This window comes from Camelus ferus, chromosome 6 (genome assembly GCF_009834535.1).
Source record: "Camelus ferus isolate YT-003-E chromosome 6, BCGSAC_Cfer_1.0, whole genome shotgun sequence".
NCBI classification, from domain to species: domain Eukaryota; kingdom Metazoa; phylum Chordata; class Mammalia; order Artiodactyla; family Camelidae; genus Camelus; species Camelus ferus.
Window position 1 is genome coordinate 13782913 of NC_045701.1, and position 16636 is coordinate 13799548.

Here is a 16636-nt window from a genome sequence, read left to right on the forward strand (position 1 = left end):
CCGTATTTCTTTGTCATGCAAGCTTTTAATCTGTAACATAATTACTTGAGCAGTTTAAATGACATAAATTATATGCCTTTTTAAAACTTTTACTGTAGTTTATGATAGTGTTTTAAAAAACTACATAGCATTGTGTTTTTTCATTACTGCAATTTATTTAATAGTTACGGTAAACAAATTCAAACTGGTAGGTAATTGCTGTTTTGTATTATGCAGTATTTGCAAAGGTGGGGAAAGGGTTAGTACTTGTTTTATTACTTGACTGTAAGTAACTTAGAGAACCTAGAAACTCAGCGTGGCCTGAGTTCTGAGTACATAGGCTTGTCATAGCTCATATCAAAGGAGTACAATCCATACTTGCAGAATTCTCTTAGCTTCTTTTTTAGTCATAGAGCTAGAACTGTTTGGCTTTTAACATTATTTAGATTCTTGTTTCAAGAAGTTCAAAGTGCTTTAGAAAATACTATTAATTAAAAATATCTAAGAATGATTGAATGAATATCTTATATTGATATTTCTCACACTCATTACCTTTTTATTTTTATTTTGTTTTGATGGAGGTACTGAGGATTGAACCTAGGACCCTGTCCATGCTGAGCATGTACTCTACCACTGAGCTATATCCCTCTGCCCATTAAATTTTTGCATATATATAGAAAGTACAGAACACTAGTTCTGAGCCTGATAGAATGTCTACAAACATGAGCAGCTTTAGGAAAATTTAAGAAACATTTTACAGCATTGAAAAGTATCTTGATTCTTGAAATTGAAAGTCCTAATTCTTACCTATCAAATCACTAAGCCTGACTTCCTTTTGTTCATTTCCATTGGTTATACTAGTTGTGCTAATTATTAACGATAGAGAATTAGTGATTAATTAGCCAAAGCTTTCCCTTTGGTTTCTGTGAAATTTAGTGTGAAGATACCTACAAGACCTGACCCTCAAAATTACCTGCTTTCAGCATTTTAGAGAATATATTATCAGTTGGCAGAACTGGCTATCAGGTTGGAATTTAGGAAATAAATTCTCTTGAGATACTGATGATTGATGCCCAGGAACATACATGCATATAATCATTTTAGTGGTGTGTGTATGTGTATATGTTAACAACTCTTTATGAAAGTGTCACTGTGAATAAGTTAAATTCTTTTTTTAAAAAAACATAGTAAAATAAAAGTTACTATGCCATTTGTTATAGGGCTAATAATCTGAGCCCACCTGCCCTACAATATCTGAATTCTTCAGCATTGGTCATAATTTAACATAGATCTCAAGTTGATCTACAACTGCCAAATCTTATTAATTAGCTAAATAACGTCACTTAACCACTGTTTGATTTTGCTTATGTTTTCATTGAGCATCTCCTATGTGCCAGGCACAGTTGTAGGCACTGGTAATAGAATGATGAATGTGTCAGACCTGGCTCCTGCATGCCAAGAGTTTATAGTCTAATTAGAGACAAACAGCCATTAGAGTAGAGTAACAATTGCAGTGGGGACACAGAAGTTTATGAGAGGATTTCCCTCTGCATCTAATTCCCACTGGACTTGAAATTTAATTGAAATCAGGGACCAGAAAAAGATTGGCAGATTTTCAACTTCTCCATTGGAAAGTATGCAGTTTGTAACATTGTACTCCTTAGTTAAACCTTTCAACCCCTGCTTCCCTTCCCTGTTTGGTGTTTTCCATCTCCTTCACAATTCTTCTTTTTGCAACTTTCAAAGTAGCAAGTTTAGTTTGGGTAGCCATGGCATATAGGAATCCCTGTCAAATCCCTGTCAAATATAATAGATCAAGGAAACAGTCTTGAGGTAGATAAGCACATTATGTCTCAGTGGCAAAAGAGAATTCAGAATGGTTGCGTGGGCAGAGAAACAAAGAAAATTCTGGCAGGATTGCAGAATAGTAGCCATGTAAATTGGAAAGTCCAGTTAGAATTTACAGGAGAACAGAGATTGGAAATTAGGCATCAAGATGTTTTACAGAAAGGACCAGAATCAATGTTCAGAGTCTGGGTAACTGCTACAAAATGAGCAGTAAGAATGGCCTTAATCTTAAGCCAACAAATATCTGAAGCTGAGTCTCCATCCATGGTTCTTCCCTGAGCCAGAACTGAATTTGGCCTCACTGGGGAGTAGAGGTTAGGTAGGCACACTGGATGAGACTTGGAAATAAGTCCTCAAATTTTTAACATTTTACATACACTGAAGATCTTGGTTTAAGGCCTCACTTTACCATTATGGTGCTGTGTGTGTCTGAGCTGTCACTTTAGTTCTCTGAAGTCCAGTTTCTTCAGAGATTAATGAAAACACATGCCCTTTAAGGTTCCTTTGAGTTCTTTAATCACTGAATTCTATATAAAAGCCAAGACTTGGTGGCCCCCCCAACCCTTGTAACTCACCCCCCTATCTTTTTGCCCATGGAAGCTGCATGTTTTTCTTTGATGATAAAGGGACCAGGCTTGGTTTTAATTAACCACATGTGTTTTGAATTCACAAAAAGAGCATTGAAATATTTTATTTATAAGCAGATGTAGTTGTCCAGTTTTGCCAAACATTATGAGAATGTTTCTAAGTGGGATAACCTCTTGCTCTTTCTGAAACTGCCTGATCTAGTTCTTTTCCATGATATCTAAGTTGAGAGGTTTAAACAAGGGAGACATAAGGAAAGAAAGGAATAGTTTTCCAGATTGTTTTAATACCAGGAATCCTTGAAGTATGTCCATCTGAAGAGCTTTCTGAAATCTAAGCCCTCAGTTGGTAAGGTAACCTCTAACCTACAAATGAGTTACTTTTGTGTGAAATGAAAAATAAGAATGAACTTTCATAACTGAGAATTGTTAAGAACTATTGGTCGTGGGAAGGGAGTCTCTGAGGTGGTTCTCTACTTACTGATAATATGTGTGACCTTGGGCAAATGATTTGACTAACTTAGTTTTCTCATCTGTAAAATGGGCAAAAGATATACATCATTGCATTTATTTTTATTTTAAATGTAAGAAACAATGTGCTGCTCACCATGTGCCAGACAATATCTAAAAATTTTACAAATAATAACTCAGTCCTTATAACTACCCTCTGAAGGTTGATACTATTATTATCTGCATTTAATAGATTAAAAAGAAATAACAGAAAGAGAGGTTGTATGACTTATACAAAGCTGAACAACTAGCAAGTGGCAGAACTTGTTGCCAGACCTTAGAGTTCATGTTTTAATGCTACATTATGAAAAATAAAATGAGGAAGCACTTGATAAAACACTCTACCACTCAAGATGATAGTGATTATGTGACAATTAAAATTTATAGCCAATTTTCAAAGAGCTAGATTATTATAAAAACATACACAAGTTCGTTTTTCATATGACATCTCAGAATATTTAGTGATTTAATCATAATTTTGAATTTTGGTGGTTACTGTATAATGTAGGCGTAAAGCAGAAATATTTGGTTGAATTTAAACAAACCACACACAAGTCCAGAAAGTTGCTTTTGAAAGTCAGTCTGTGATAAGTTTGTTCACAGGTCATTTGCCTTTTTTGTAATAGAATGCTGAGGATTTTTTTTAAAATTCAGCTTACACTCTGTTGTTGGTTAACAATAACAAAAACAAAGATTATTTTTGTACTGGAAGATACTGTTCTGTCAGTGAAAATACTTGTGTGTAACTAGAATTAATAAAATAATATATAACATGACATATAAAATTGCTTTTCATTTATAGCCACAGCCACTATTTTTTGCACTTGTCACAGAAGTCAACTTTGTCTTTTATTCTCTACTTAAACACTTCTTATGGTATATAAATCAAGTTGCACTTGAAATGAAGAAACCTGGATTTTAGTGTGCAACAGTGTACATACAACTTTGGACAAGAAAGTTGATGGGTTTTTTTGCCTTATTCTATTCATCTGGAAGTAAGGTAGATTAGGCTATGTGATTTCTAAGATCCTTTATAATTCTCACTAAAAACAGAAACACAAAACACATACCTCTGAGACTGGAACATATAAATGAGAAACCAAAAATATTTCATTGTATGTAGAAGTTAACCTGTTAGGAGACACACATCCATGAAATGTTAAGAATATTTTTATAAAGAAGTGGGTAGGTTAGTGTAACTGTGGAAGTGCTTGAAGTGTGGGAAAGGGTTGGCTGAGGTTAAGCAGGACAGTCTTTCCATGGAATAAAGTGATACTTACCCAGGTGGAGGTAATTTATGACCCTAGGATTGTGCACCAGTACCACGAAGTAACCATTCACAGCGTACATGGCTTATGTAAGTTCTGGAGGGAAGCACACAGTAAGTGAAAGATAAGTGTGAAAATGAGTTAGGAAAAGGCTCTTTTGTAGGAAAAATAGTCAGGAAAGGTCTTCAGAAAGCTTGGGACTGGTGGAAAAGAGAGGAGGAGGGAATGTTTAATAGATAAAAAAGAAAGCAGTGTTCTGAGGTGGGAAATGAGTGGAGCATGGTATAGGAAGCTGTTTGGGTAGAAGAGGGAGACCGTGTGGGGAGCAGTAAAAGGTGAGATGAAGACCCAGGGGTGGGTCTTAAGAAAGGACACCTCAGTGTATAACTTAAAGAGGCAACATTCACATCAGAATCTGGCAGGGCGCATCCAGAGTATCTGGCTCTGTGTGGTGGCCCTGACCCTAATGCCAGGCTTAGGAGTTTACACTGGGTTCAACAGGCAATTAGGGAGCCAGTAAAACAAACAAACAAAAAGAACTTTGAGCTGAAAGGAATGTAATAGAATGGCTTTTCAGGAAGATTAATCTGCACCAGGGTGCAAGATGAATTAAAAAGGGCCTAGATTCCTAGACCATAGCTAGGAGACTAGGGTAGTAATTTATTTGCAAAGTAATAAGAGCCTAACCAGGTAACTGTTTTGTGGTTAAAAGGTTTTGAGGAAGGTTTAATTAACTCCAAGAGAAATTTGAAGAACAAATTAGCCAAATTAAGTGACTGGATTTTAGGACCAGATAAAGAGGGAGAATCTTCTACTCCATAGACTTAGAAGGGAAGTCTTTTGGTCTTTTTTTGGGATTTGGAGACAATTTTATTTGGGTGATGATTTTGCGTATTTACTACTTAGCTTGCTTTTATTGAAAGGGCTGTTGTGATACGTGAATTGCCATTGTGTTAAGAGAGGACTAGGAAAGTAGGCTTTTGTATTTGTCATCTCTACCCAGCAGAATAATTGACAGTGTATGTCACATCATCAGTGTAATCTTCTGTCGTCACCATCTACTGAGATTGCTATTGTCAAGGTCACCAGAGACTTCCTTATTGTCAAATCCAACGGTCATTTCTTTGTTTATATTTTATTAAACCTCATTAGTGTTTGAGACCATTGGTCATGCCCTCCATGAAGCATTTGTTTTTTCTCACAGCTTCCATGGTACCATACTTGACAGCTCCTTTTGCTGGCTCATCGTCTTCTACCAGATCTCTACTTGTTAGGGTGCCCTGGGGCTCTGGCCTGAATTCCCTATGTATGCATCTAGGTAACTCTTGACTCTTAATTCTATCCAAATGCCAATGATTCCTCAAACTGTATCCGCAATCCTGGAAAGCAACAATAACCTCCTAACTAATATACTCTGATTCTTTCTCTGCTATTCTGTTATCAACATAGCAATCAGGGCAGTCAATTAAAAATGTAATTCATATCATGTCATTTCTCTAGTTAAAACCCTCCCATGGCTTCCCATTGCATTTAGGATAAAATCTAAACTCCTTACCCTACCTTCAAAATCCTATATGATATAGTCCCTTACCAGCATTTTAAACTTTATTTCCCACCACTTTCCTTCCCTGCCCCTGCCATTCCAGCCTTACTCACCTTATTTTAGTTCCTGGGGCATGTACCTCTTCATTCTCAACTTAACCCCTCTGTTTAGAATGCTCTTAACCCTAATTTTTAAATGGCTCATTCTTTGTTCAGATCTCAGTTTAAGTGTTATCTGCTCAGAAAAGCCTTCTGTGAACAGTCAATACAAAGCATTCACATGATAAATCTCAATTTTTGAAATTAGGGCATAGTACTTAGCACCATGTGGTTTTTTTCTTATTAATTTGTTTTTGTTTTTCTCTGACCCAGGGGTGGAATCCTAAACAGGGTACAATATAAGCTCAAAGTTCCCGTGTCTAGGAAAGTGCTAGGCACACAGTTTGTGTATAAAACATATATGTTGAATAAATCAAGTCTTAATACCTACATACTGGTTCTATTAACTGAGAGCCCAATTCTTTGAGCATAACCTCTTCCACTAATTCTTAACATTCTTTCTCAGCTGCTTCTATATATGTTTCTCATATTATCAGTATGAGATGCTAATTCTTACCTAATTATTTTTTAGAGGTTTATTTTTAAAGAAAAAAGAAGCAAGCAAAGCAAAAAAGTGTTTCAAACTGCTAAGTTCCAATTTTTTAACACCAGAACCAGTATGCTGTTACCTATGTATTTCTACACAAATTCCTCCATTAAGTAGTCAAACTATGATCTACTTAGCAGGGGTTTCACAAATCATTAACTCTAATTAATTAAAATATATGACACTATGTAATCTGTTTATTTACATGTTATTTTTCAGTTAACAGGTTTTATCACTTATACGTTAGTCAGAGAATAGTAGTTTATTTAAAGTTTAGTTTATGTGTTTGTATGTTTGCTTATAGGAGCGATAATATTTTGTTGTATATCTTTCTATGCGTATGTTCGCGTGTGATCCTACAGGTACATGATCATAACATTCTTTCTTTTGATTCTGAGTTTGTTTTTTGGTAGGGGAGGGAGATAATTAGGTTTATTTATAGAGGACGTACTGGGGATTGAACCCAGGACTTTGTGCATGCTAAGTATGTCCTCTACCACTTGAGCTGTATCCTCCCCCCTCCCAATTCTTTCTTTTGAGAGTTGTATTTTCACTTACATTGTAGATAACCTTTCTTGTCTAAAGTAGATCTATATCATTATTTTAGATAAAACTGTACCACAGTATATTTATCAAGTCCATTTTTGTTAGACATTTAGATTGATTCTGATTATTTTTAACTGCTATAAGCATTTTAATAAATATTCTTCTACATTCAGCTCTGTGTACTTGTTCTATTATTTCCTTGGGATAAAGTCATAAATGGAGGATTTTTAAACATTTTTTATTGATTTATAATCATTTTACAATGTTGTGTCAAATTCCAGTGTTCAGCACAATTTTTCAGTCATGCATAGACGTATACACACTCATTGTCACATTTTTTTCTCTGTGAGCTACCATAACATTTTGTGTGTATTTCCCTGTGCTATACAGTATAATCTTGTTTATCTGTTCTACAATTTTGAAATCCCAGTCTATCTCTTCCCACCCTCCGCCCCCCTGGCAACCACAAGTCTGTATTCTCTGTCTATGAGTCTATTTCTGTCCTGTATTTACGCTTTGTTTTTGTTTGTTTGTTTTTGTTTTTGTTTTTTAGATTTCACACATGAGCGATCTCATATGGTATTTTTCTTTCTCTTTCTGGCTTACTTCACTTAGAATGACATTCTCCGGGAGCATCCATGTTGCTGCAAATGACATTAGGTTGTCAGTTTTTATGGCTGAGTAGTATTCCATTGAATAAATATACTACATCTTCTTTATCCAGTCACCTGCTGATGGACATTTAGGCTGTTTCCATGTTTTGGCTATTGTAAATAATGCTGCTATGAACATTGGGGTGCAGGTGTCATCCTGAAGTAGGGTTCCTTCTGGATACAAGCCCAGGAGTGGGATTCCGGGGTCATACAGTAAGTCTATTCCTAGTCTTTTGAGGAATCTCCACACTGCTTTCCATAGTGGCTGCACCAAACTGCATTCCCACCAGCAGTGTAGGAGGGTTCCCCTTTCTCCACAGCCTCTCCAGCATTTGTCATTTGTGGATTTTTGAATGACGGCCATTCTGACTGGTGTGAGGTGATACCTCATTGTAGTTTTGATTTGCATTTCTCTGATAATTAGTGATATTGAGCATTTTTTCATGTGCCTTTTGATCATTTGTATGTCTTCCTTGGAGAATTGCTTGTTTAGGTCTTCTGCCCTTTTTTGGATTGGGTTGTTTATTTTTTTATTATTCAGTTGTATGAGCTGCTTATATATTCTGGAGATTAAGCCTTTGTCGGTTTCATTTGCAAAAATTTTCTCCCATTCTGTAGGTTGGCTTCTTGTTTTACTTATGGTTTCCTTTGCTGTGCAGAAGCTTGTAAGTTTCATTAGGTCCCATTTGTTTATTATTGCTTTTATTTCTTCCAGGAGAAAATTTTTGAAACATAAAAGGAGGATTTTGATTTCATATTACCAAATTGTCCACCATAAAGTTGAAAGGACATTATTTTTAGAGACACTCTTTTTTTTTAGCAGCCCCACAGGTTGTTCTCATGCTTCTCTTGCCATTTTATTCCACATCGTGAAGGGTGTGAAGTCTACTACCTTGGCAGGCTTAGGAGTAAACTGAACAGCATATGCAGCAGCCCAGTGAGGAGGACATTCTTCCTCCACTTCTTTAGACAGAGCGTTGAAGTATTCTAGGTTTTTGTTCTAAATCAAAGATCCAGAGACACCATCAATAAGTGTATATGATGAGTACTCGTTCAGAGGGGCACCTGGTTAGGGCCTCCCAAGAAGAAAGTGATGGTTCTGGCCTCTCCCTGGGAATTTTACTGGACTACTCTGAAGAGCAGAGATACATAGTCTCTCGAGATGGAAGGAACCACTGTAAGCCTAATACAGCTACTTGGCATCTAAATCCCTTCAACCACACCCCTGGCAAGTGTTTATCAGTCTGTCCTTGTAGATCCCTGGTGATGAAGAATTACTTCCCAAGTTAGTCTGTTTCATCTGTGGATCATTATGACTCTTCAAGCTTTTCCCAGTGGCCAAATTGTTCACCTCTTTTGTTGAACAGAACAGATGAGGAACTTTAAGATGGCTGAACTCCAGAGCCAGAAGAGCGTGCCACTAAAAGGGCCGCTAGACTGGTCATGGCTCCTGGTCAGACTGAGGCCTTGTGGGTAGAGGAACTCTAGAATCCCCAGTCGCTAATGGTCTGTCATCAATAGCCTGTGAAAACTTATAATTTCCTCTCTGTTCTCTTCAAAATCATGTTTTACATCAAATAATTATCTCTTCTAAAATATATAACTAGTAGGTAAGCCTACAGCCCCTATTTGTCCAGATTTAAAACTGTTTTTGTAAAAGTAAATTATTTTTAGAGACCCTAAAATTATACCTTATTTCTGGAGTGAGCCATATCCTCAAAGTATCAAATTGTGTCTCATGAATTTTCGTTAGCATGACATGATTTTTCCCAGTTACTTAGTCATATTCTTTACTACAGTAAACTCTGCTGTTTGGCAGAACTTTTAGAGGTTGAAATTACCAAAATTTTAACTATGCAGCTATTCTAATGACTACATGCTTCAGTATTCTCATTTATTAAAATTCAGACACCCATAAATTTTTCCTGACAAGTTTCTAAAAGTTGTCATCATCACACAGTCACATGCTTTTAGCTAGTATTTTATGTGTTTCGTAATACCATTGTATAATCCATACTATTCTTTGCAATACTTATATCATAGTTACATAGATAACTAATAGGTATCTACTGTCATCTCTAATCTTTGTTGCACATTTTTTCATTTTAATATTGAATACTTTGGCTAAGTTCAGCAAAATATCCAAAGGACTGCAGACTTCAATCATGGCTTTGGAGATTTTTTTAGTTTACTATCTGAAGAGGTAATGACCAAAGCAACCAATTTCAGTGAAATACTAATTATTCAAAAGTGCTTTTTCATAATAGTTTAGTTTTTATCACTTTAAACTTGATAATTTCTAGTATGGGAGTAAGCCATTTCCTGCTAGGGCTTTGGAGACAAATTATATGTATTATATATTTTTAAATAGTGCCAAATATATATGAGACATTACTTAGGCTGTGGACCATTCTTGGTACTCACAGAGTAGTTGACATCTTGGCATCCCTCAGCATTCCAGAGATTAGGAGCCACTGCTCTTCCACAATTCTTAGCTCTCCAGGATTGATTACCGTGCACTGCAGAGAGAGGGGAAAGGATGAGCCCAGAGAAATTTTCTGGGAGCTAAAATCACGCCAAGTAGCCAGAAAACAGCCAGCCTGAGCTCACCTTGAAAATCCACAGAACCATCAGAGGAAGGAATTTCTTTGTACATATTTTGCTTCCCTCTGAAGGACACCATGATTTAATTCAGTGGGTTCCAGGAGATCTTTGGCTTATGACCTAATTGGTTCCTGGAGGAGAGTTGAAAGTTGAGACCTCTCTTTCTTCCCCCAAGTTGGCACATTATTATAAATTAGGGTCCTTTTCCTGGAAACAAATCCTATACCACAAATATTAAAAAAAGAATTATTATAATATGTGTTAAATATAATTTTTATTAATATTTTTACAAACATATGTTAAAGTATATATAAAGACAAAATTTATAGCCACAGTGAAAGAAGCCATGTATGAGGTAGTTGAGGACACAGATTCTAGAGCCAGATTTGTATAGGTTCAAATTGCAACTTTGCAACTTCCTAGCTGAGTGATCTTGGGCAAGTTATTTAACCTCTCTGTGTTTCAGTTATCTGTAAAAATGGTGGTAATAGTCCCCACTCTTTAGAGGTACTCTGAGGAGTAAATGAGTTAATGTATAGAAAGTGCTGAGAACTGGCAATGCCTGACATTGTTTCTAAGAGTTGGCTGTTATTATATGTTAAAAATGGTCATTTTAGGGAAACTTTGCTGAATGATCTTAAAATACCAGCTCAATCAAGTAGACTCTCAAGGCTCCTTCTTTTCCTAAAAAGCCTTCCTAAGGTTAGAAATAGGCACTCTTCATTATACCCATCAAGGCTATTCACAATCTGGTTCCAGTCCTGCCTTTTCTACACTTTGTACAAGTGCTCCACTCAAATTGCACTTTCTTTCTCATGGCTCTGCTCAACACCTACCTCTTTTGCAAAATTTACCACTATTATCTGAACTTCTTTGACATTTATTATATGCTTCAGTGTTCTATTTGTTTTTAAAATTATTTCTGAAGTATAAACCTTTTGAGACTACAGGCTACATGCAGTAAAATTTTGTGTCCCCTTGTCACCTAACACAATGTAATTAAAATATGTGTTGCTTAAATGGCAGAGATAAGAGAAAGCAACCTTTTCAAGATTGCACTACAAATTGAATTTCATGTGTGTGTGTACACATGCATGCATGTCCAACCAATAGCAGGTTAACAGTTTTTAAAATTAACTGTATTTTAAAAATTGGAGCACTTGTGAAAAATTTAAAAATTATTGCAACTAAGTGAAACATCTGTAGTTGGATTATTTGGAACTACATAGTAATAAAAAAATTACACTTCATATATTGCAATACAGTCCTATATCTCCTGCTGGGTAATTATAAAATTTCTTCCTCTGAAACTGTTACCACTATATAACAAAGGCAGAGAAGGACCCTGTGGCTGTGAGTGTCCACGTCACAGAATTAGAGCTATAAGAACAAGGAACTAGTTAAGGAAGGAAGAAGGGAGAGATAGGGAGAAATATGCATTTGGATCTGTCACTTTTTTCTAATATTTAGTAACAGTAATAAAGCATCTTAGCTAAAAATATATGACATAATAAAACATTTTGACTTTTTGGCTATTGGCAAAGTTTTGTGTGTGAAAACTATTGTATTTGACATCCAAAAATATAATTATCTGAAAGATTATAAATGTTTTCCTAAATCTTAGATATTTTCATTGAAGTTTACATAAAAACAATTTTATGCCACAATTTTAGCCAGCTTTGTCCTAACTGAAATTTGGAATTGTCTGTCACCATCTGACTTTCGTGTACCTTGTGAATTAAGAGTTTATTGTATTTTAATTGCCTCATTTTTATTCTCTTTTCTCTCTTTGTTAATGAATATACTTGAATATGGACTATGACATTAGCCATTTTAGGCATAAAAAATGAGTTCTTACCAGAATATATTAAAGCAAGGACCTATCTTTCTTTCTTTCTTTTTTTAATACCAGATACTCTAGATGAATATTTTGAATACGATGCAGAGGAGTTCCTGGTCTCTTTGGCCTTGTTAATAACAGAAGGACGAACACCTGAATGCTCTGTAAAAGGTCGGACAGAAAGTTTCCATTGCCCTCCAGCACAGTCCTGTTACCCAGTAACTACCAAACATGAATGTAGTGACAAGCTGGCCCAGGTGAGAACTGTGTGTTGAATACTTTCTATCTATCTTTTACACAAACTAGTTTAAATTCTGTCATAACCTTTGTTATATCACAATTATCATGTTCACTTTTAAGTATAAAATAGGCCAAAACCATAAAGAAAAGAAAGAAAAAGTCCTATTCTTGAATGATAGCTACTAACTTTGGCTCCTAAACGAGGCACAGTGGGTAGCTTTTTGATCAGCAGGCAGGTGGGCAGCCAGTTTCATACCTGCCTCCACACAAGCCAGATTTAAGATTATTTTTGGTACTGTGAATTAGCTTTCTTTACTTTTAGACTCAGCCCTGGCTCATCGGCTTTGTGGTCTTGTTTATTTACTAGATTGATGTTCATGGTGATCTCCCCGACGTTAATCAATTTCCCTCTTATTCCCTCCCCTTTTTAATGGGAGGATACTTTTTGCTATAATTAATATTTTTGTATAATACTGTTAAAAATATTTTGGAATGTAGTGTGTAATTTGCTGTAAGGGGTTTTTTCTCCCAGTTAGTTTTTTAAATGTAGTCCAAAATTGTAAATTTTTAAAATCTTGTTTGAGTGTTTAATGAAAATGAGTTTTTAATATTTTGCTCTTATAATGAATCTTTCCTCTGTAATTAATGATGATGTAATTAACAGACTAGGCAAGGCTGGGCTGTCTTGAGGCCTGTCAGACGTTGTGCATGGCAGTTCTTTTTCTACAAAATAAAGCACAGATATCCTCCCCCAAGAAAATTTGCATCATAATTGTTGTTCACTCCTAATCCCCATACTCTGGAGCTTATAGTGCTGATCCATTATTTAATGAGGAAACCTAAATAGACAGACAAGCCTGTGCAAAGCCCTGCAACAGGTGACTCATTTTCATACAGATGTCTGCTGCACAATTATACTTCAAATTTAAATGTAAAATGGGGTGGGCTATTGAGCTGTTTCACTTATCATCATTTTCTCTAAGTGTCGCCAAGCCAGACGAACCAGGTCTGAGGTTGCGTTGCTGTGGAAGAACAGCCTTCCGATCATGGTGGAAGTGATGCTGCTACCAGACTGCTGCTACAGCGACGACGGGCCCACCACAGAAGGAATTGATCTAAATGATCCCGCAATTAAGCAAGATGCATTACTGTTAGAAAGATGGATATTGGAGCCAGTTCCTAGACAGTAAGTTATTGAACTGAGTTTGAAGTTGTCCTTGGTAAATCAGGTTTTCCATTACTTTCTGTAAGTTATTTTAATAATATGTGATTTTTTTTGGATCCATCTTTTTATATAGTAAAATTTATATGTTTGATACTAACGTGACTTCAAGTGATGCTGGTAAATGCACTCCTATACTCTTGAAAGCATACATTCTGAGTAATATTTTTATTTCAGCTTCTGTCTTTCTAAAATTCAGTCATTTTGTACTTGCTCACATTTAGATGATGCTTTTCTACTTCCCTTAGGAGTGGCGATCGATTTGTTGAAGAGAAGACTCTTCTATTGGCTGTCCGCTCATTTGTGTTTTTTTCTCAATTAAGTGCTTGGCTGAGTGTTTCTCATGGTGCTATTCCACGAAATATTCTTTACAGGTATGTCTAGGGCGGAAGGACAGTGTGCATTCAACTACAGTGGTGAGCTACTGAATGCTGTTTTATACCTTTTAAGCAGTTTATTTCCTTCATTTCTGAATATAAGTAAAATTTACTAAAGTTTCTCTCAAAACAAAGTAGAGAAATTTAGATATGAATCAATATGAGTTTTGCTTGTTCAGTTAAATTTGGTGTATAATAGTTTTTAGAGAAATTTTATGCTTACTTTAGAGAACTAGCAATGATTAAATACCACCATTATAAATAAAGGGGAAACACTTTCTAGGCTGCTGAATTTCCTAATGGTAGACTTACTTAATTTGGAAACTATAAACATAGGCTGTTGAACAGCTGTCTAATTGTCTCTTTAAGCAGGTGGCCGTGAGATAGAGAGTGTCTCTTAATCACCTTGCACTTTAGAATTAGTTGAATCCATTTATTTGGTAAAGACAAAGTCCTTGTTTTCTATTTTGCCCACTAATTTTGAATTACGATATTCTTGAGCTTTAATGTTTTAGTGGTATAGAGTTCTTAAAAAGAAGATCATCTCTATTCCAAGCATAATCTGTTGTACTATTTATGTTGATCTTATCAGAATGACAAGCATGGTAAAATAGGTAAGAGTGAAATCTCAATAGTAATTAATGCAAACAAAGTATATGACTGTAAAATTTTTTAAATAATATAATGATGTAAGTTTTTTAATGGAGTTATAATCAGTTTACAATGTTGTGTCAATTTCCAGTGTAGAGCACAATTTTACAGTTATACATGATCAGTTTTATAATCCATTGATTCCATTTTTTTCTGTGTGATTCTAGAATCAGTGCTGCTGATGTAGACCTACAGTGGAACTTTTCACAGACTCCAACTGAACATGTGTTTCCTGTTCCCAATGTTTCTCACAATGTGGCCTTGAAAGTCAGCGTTCAGTCCTTGCCCAGACAATCTAATTACCCAGTTTTGACCTGTAGTATTCACACTAATATTGGCCTTTATGAGAAAAGGATTCAAGAGCATGAACTTAAAACCCATCAGCACCGAAATTCTACTGAAGCAGAACAATGTAGTACAAACAGTTCACAGCGTCTGTGTAGCAAACAAACTTGGATGATGGCACCCGAAAGCATATTATTACATGCAAAAAATGGCACAACTCCAGAATATACAGCAGCTGTCAAAAATGTCAAACTATATCCAGGCACTGGGAGTAAATCTGACTGTGGAACATCTCAAGGCAATATTCTGGGCGTTAGTGGTATAGGAGATAAAAAATCACATGAAACATCAGTGAGAACTGTAAAATCATTTTCAGTGATTGACTCCAGTGTCTCTAGATGCCAGAATTCTTGGCAGTCAGTTGGTGAGACTAATCCTTTAATAGGGTCTTTAATTCAGGAACGGCAAGAAGTTATTGCAAGAATTGCTCAGCATTTGATTCATTGTGATCCAGGCACTTCACATGTTTCTGGACACCCACTTAATACACAAGAATCTAGTTCACTTAATTCAAAACTTCTCCGAGTTTCACAAGAAAATGAAAATGTGAGAAAATGTAAAGAAACTTTCTCCATTTCTTTTGGTATTCCAGAGCTCACCTCCTCAGAAAACACCAATGAGGGGAAAATTCGAGTAAAACCAGAAACCCCTCGGAGTGACGCTTGCATCTCTAATGGTCTTCATTCTCGTCAGTCTGTTGGTGAGACTAATCCTTTGATAAGCTCTTTACTCCAGGAGCGGCAAGATGTTATTGCAAGGATTGCTCAACACTTGGAGCATATCGACCCAACGGCATCTCACATACCCCGGCAGTCATTCAACACGCAGGGCTCCAGTTCACTTCCTTCTAAAGTGTTCAGGAGTTCCTACGAAGACAAGAATCTGTTGAAGAAAAACAAGGATGATGCTTCTATTTCCATTTCTAACACAAAGTTTTCCTTGCTAGATGACATCAGTGAAGGGAAAAACTTAATACCTAACAAATATTTTAGTTCTTTAAAATGCTGTAGTAAAGTCCAGCCTTCTTTGAAACCTCAAACAAGAAGAAATCTGTATCAGGACAATCCTCGTGAAATCCAAAGTACATTTCAAGAGACACAGAACAAAGCCACTGGTCTAATGACTCCCTCAAATATGTCTCATTGCAAAGAAAATAACTTAGATTTGAAAATCAGATTGGAAAACACACTTTCTGAGTGTCAGTTTAAGGAGCAAGAAATTAATGAAGTTGATAAACAGTATTCAAGTTGCAACAGTACTGACAAACAGATTTGCCCAAATAGGTATAAGGACAAAATAATAATAAATGGAAATTATAATTCAGAATCTTTAAACAATCACCAATTTGATCATTCAAAAATAAATGACTCAAAAATAAAAGTTACTGTGTTGGAAATGTCTGGATATTTGAACAAACACGAAAATGCGTGCTCAGATAAAGTGTCAAAAAGGCCCAAGCCATGTGAGCAAAATACTCAACTTAATAGTATAGAAAATTATTTCAATAAAGACAACGAAGGTTTCAAATGCAAAAAGCCAGATCAATTAAAAAATGAACAGGATAAGAAAGAAGATCCAATTGATGAAAAATCTCAAAACTGTTCTCAGAGAAAGAATGTAAAAGACTGTTTGTCTACGTGTGAACGACTGAAAAATACAGAGGTATTGGTAGGTAATATCTAATATTTCAAATATAATCCTCAAACATTTGTTATAGTTTGCATTTTGTTTATAGGAGATCTAATTATGATGGCCCAAGATGCCCATTATTTATAAAACAC

General features: G+C 35.7%; 1 protein-coding gene across 8 annotated transcripts in view; it reads left to right on the top strand.

The window, feature by feature from the left end:
* The window catches only part of FAM214A (family with sequence similarity 214 member A), a 101446-nt gene that overhangs the window by 66837 nt on the left and 17973 nt on the right, over nt 1-16636 (top strand). For all 8 annotated transcript variants that reach the window (XR_004320439.1, XM_014567906.2, XM_032481157.1 and 5 more), the window contains 4 exons: nt 12093-12277; nt 13244-13446; nt 13731-13856; nt 14678-16523. Coding sequence is in view for 7 of the 8 variants with exons in the window: in XM_014567906.2 (XP_014423392.1) it covers nt 12093-12277; nt 13244-13446; nt 13731-13856; nt 14678-16523 (2360 nt within the window). In the remaining variant the exon portion in view is untranslated. The remainder of the gene's footprint in view (nt 1-12092; nt 12278-13243; nt 13447-13730; nt 13857-14677; nt 16524-16636) is intronic.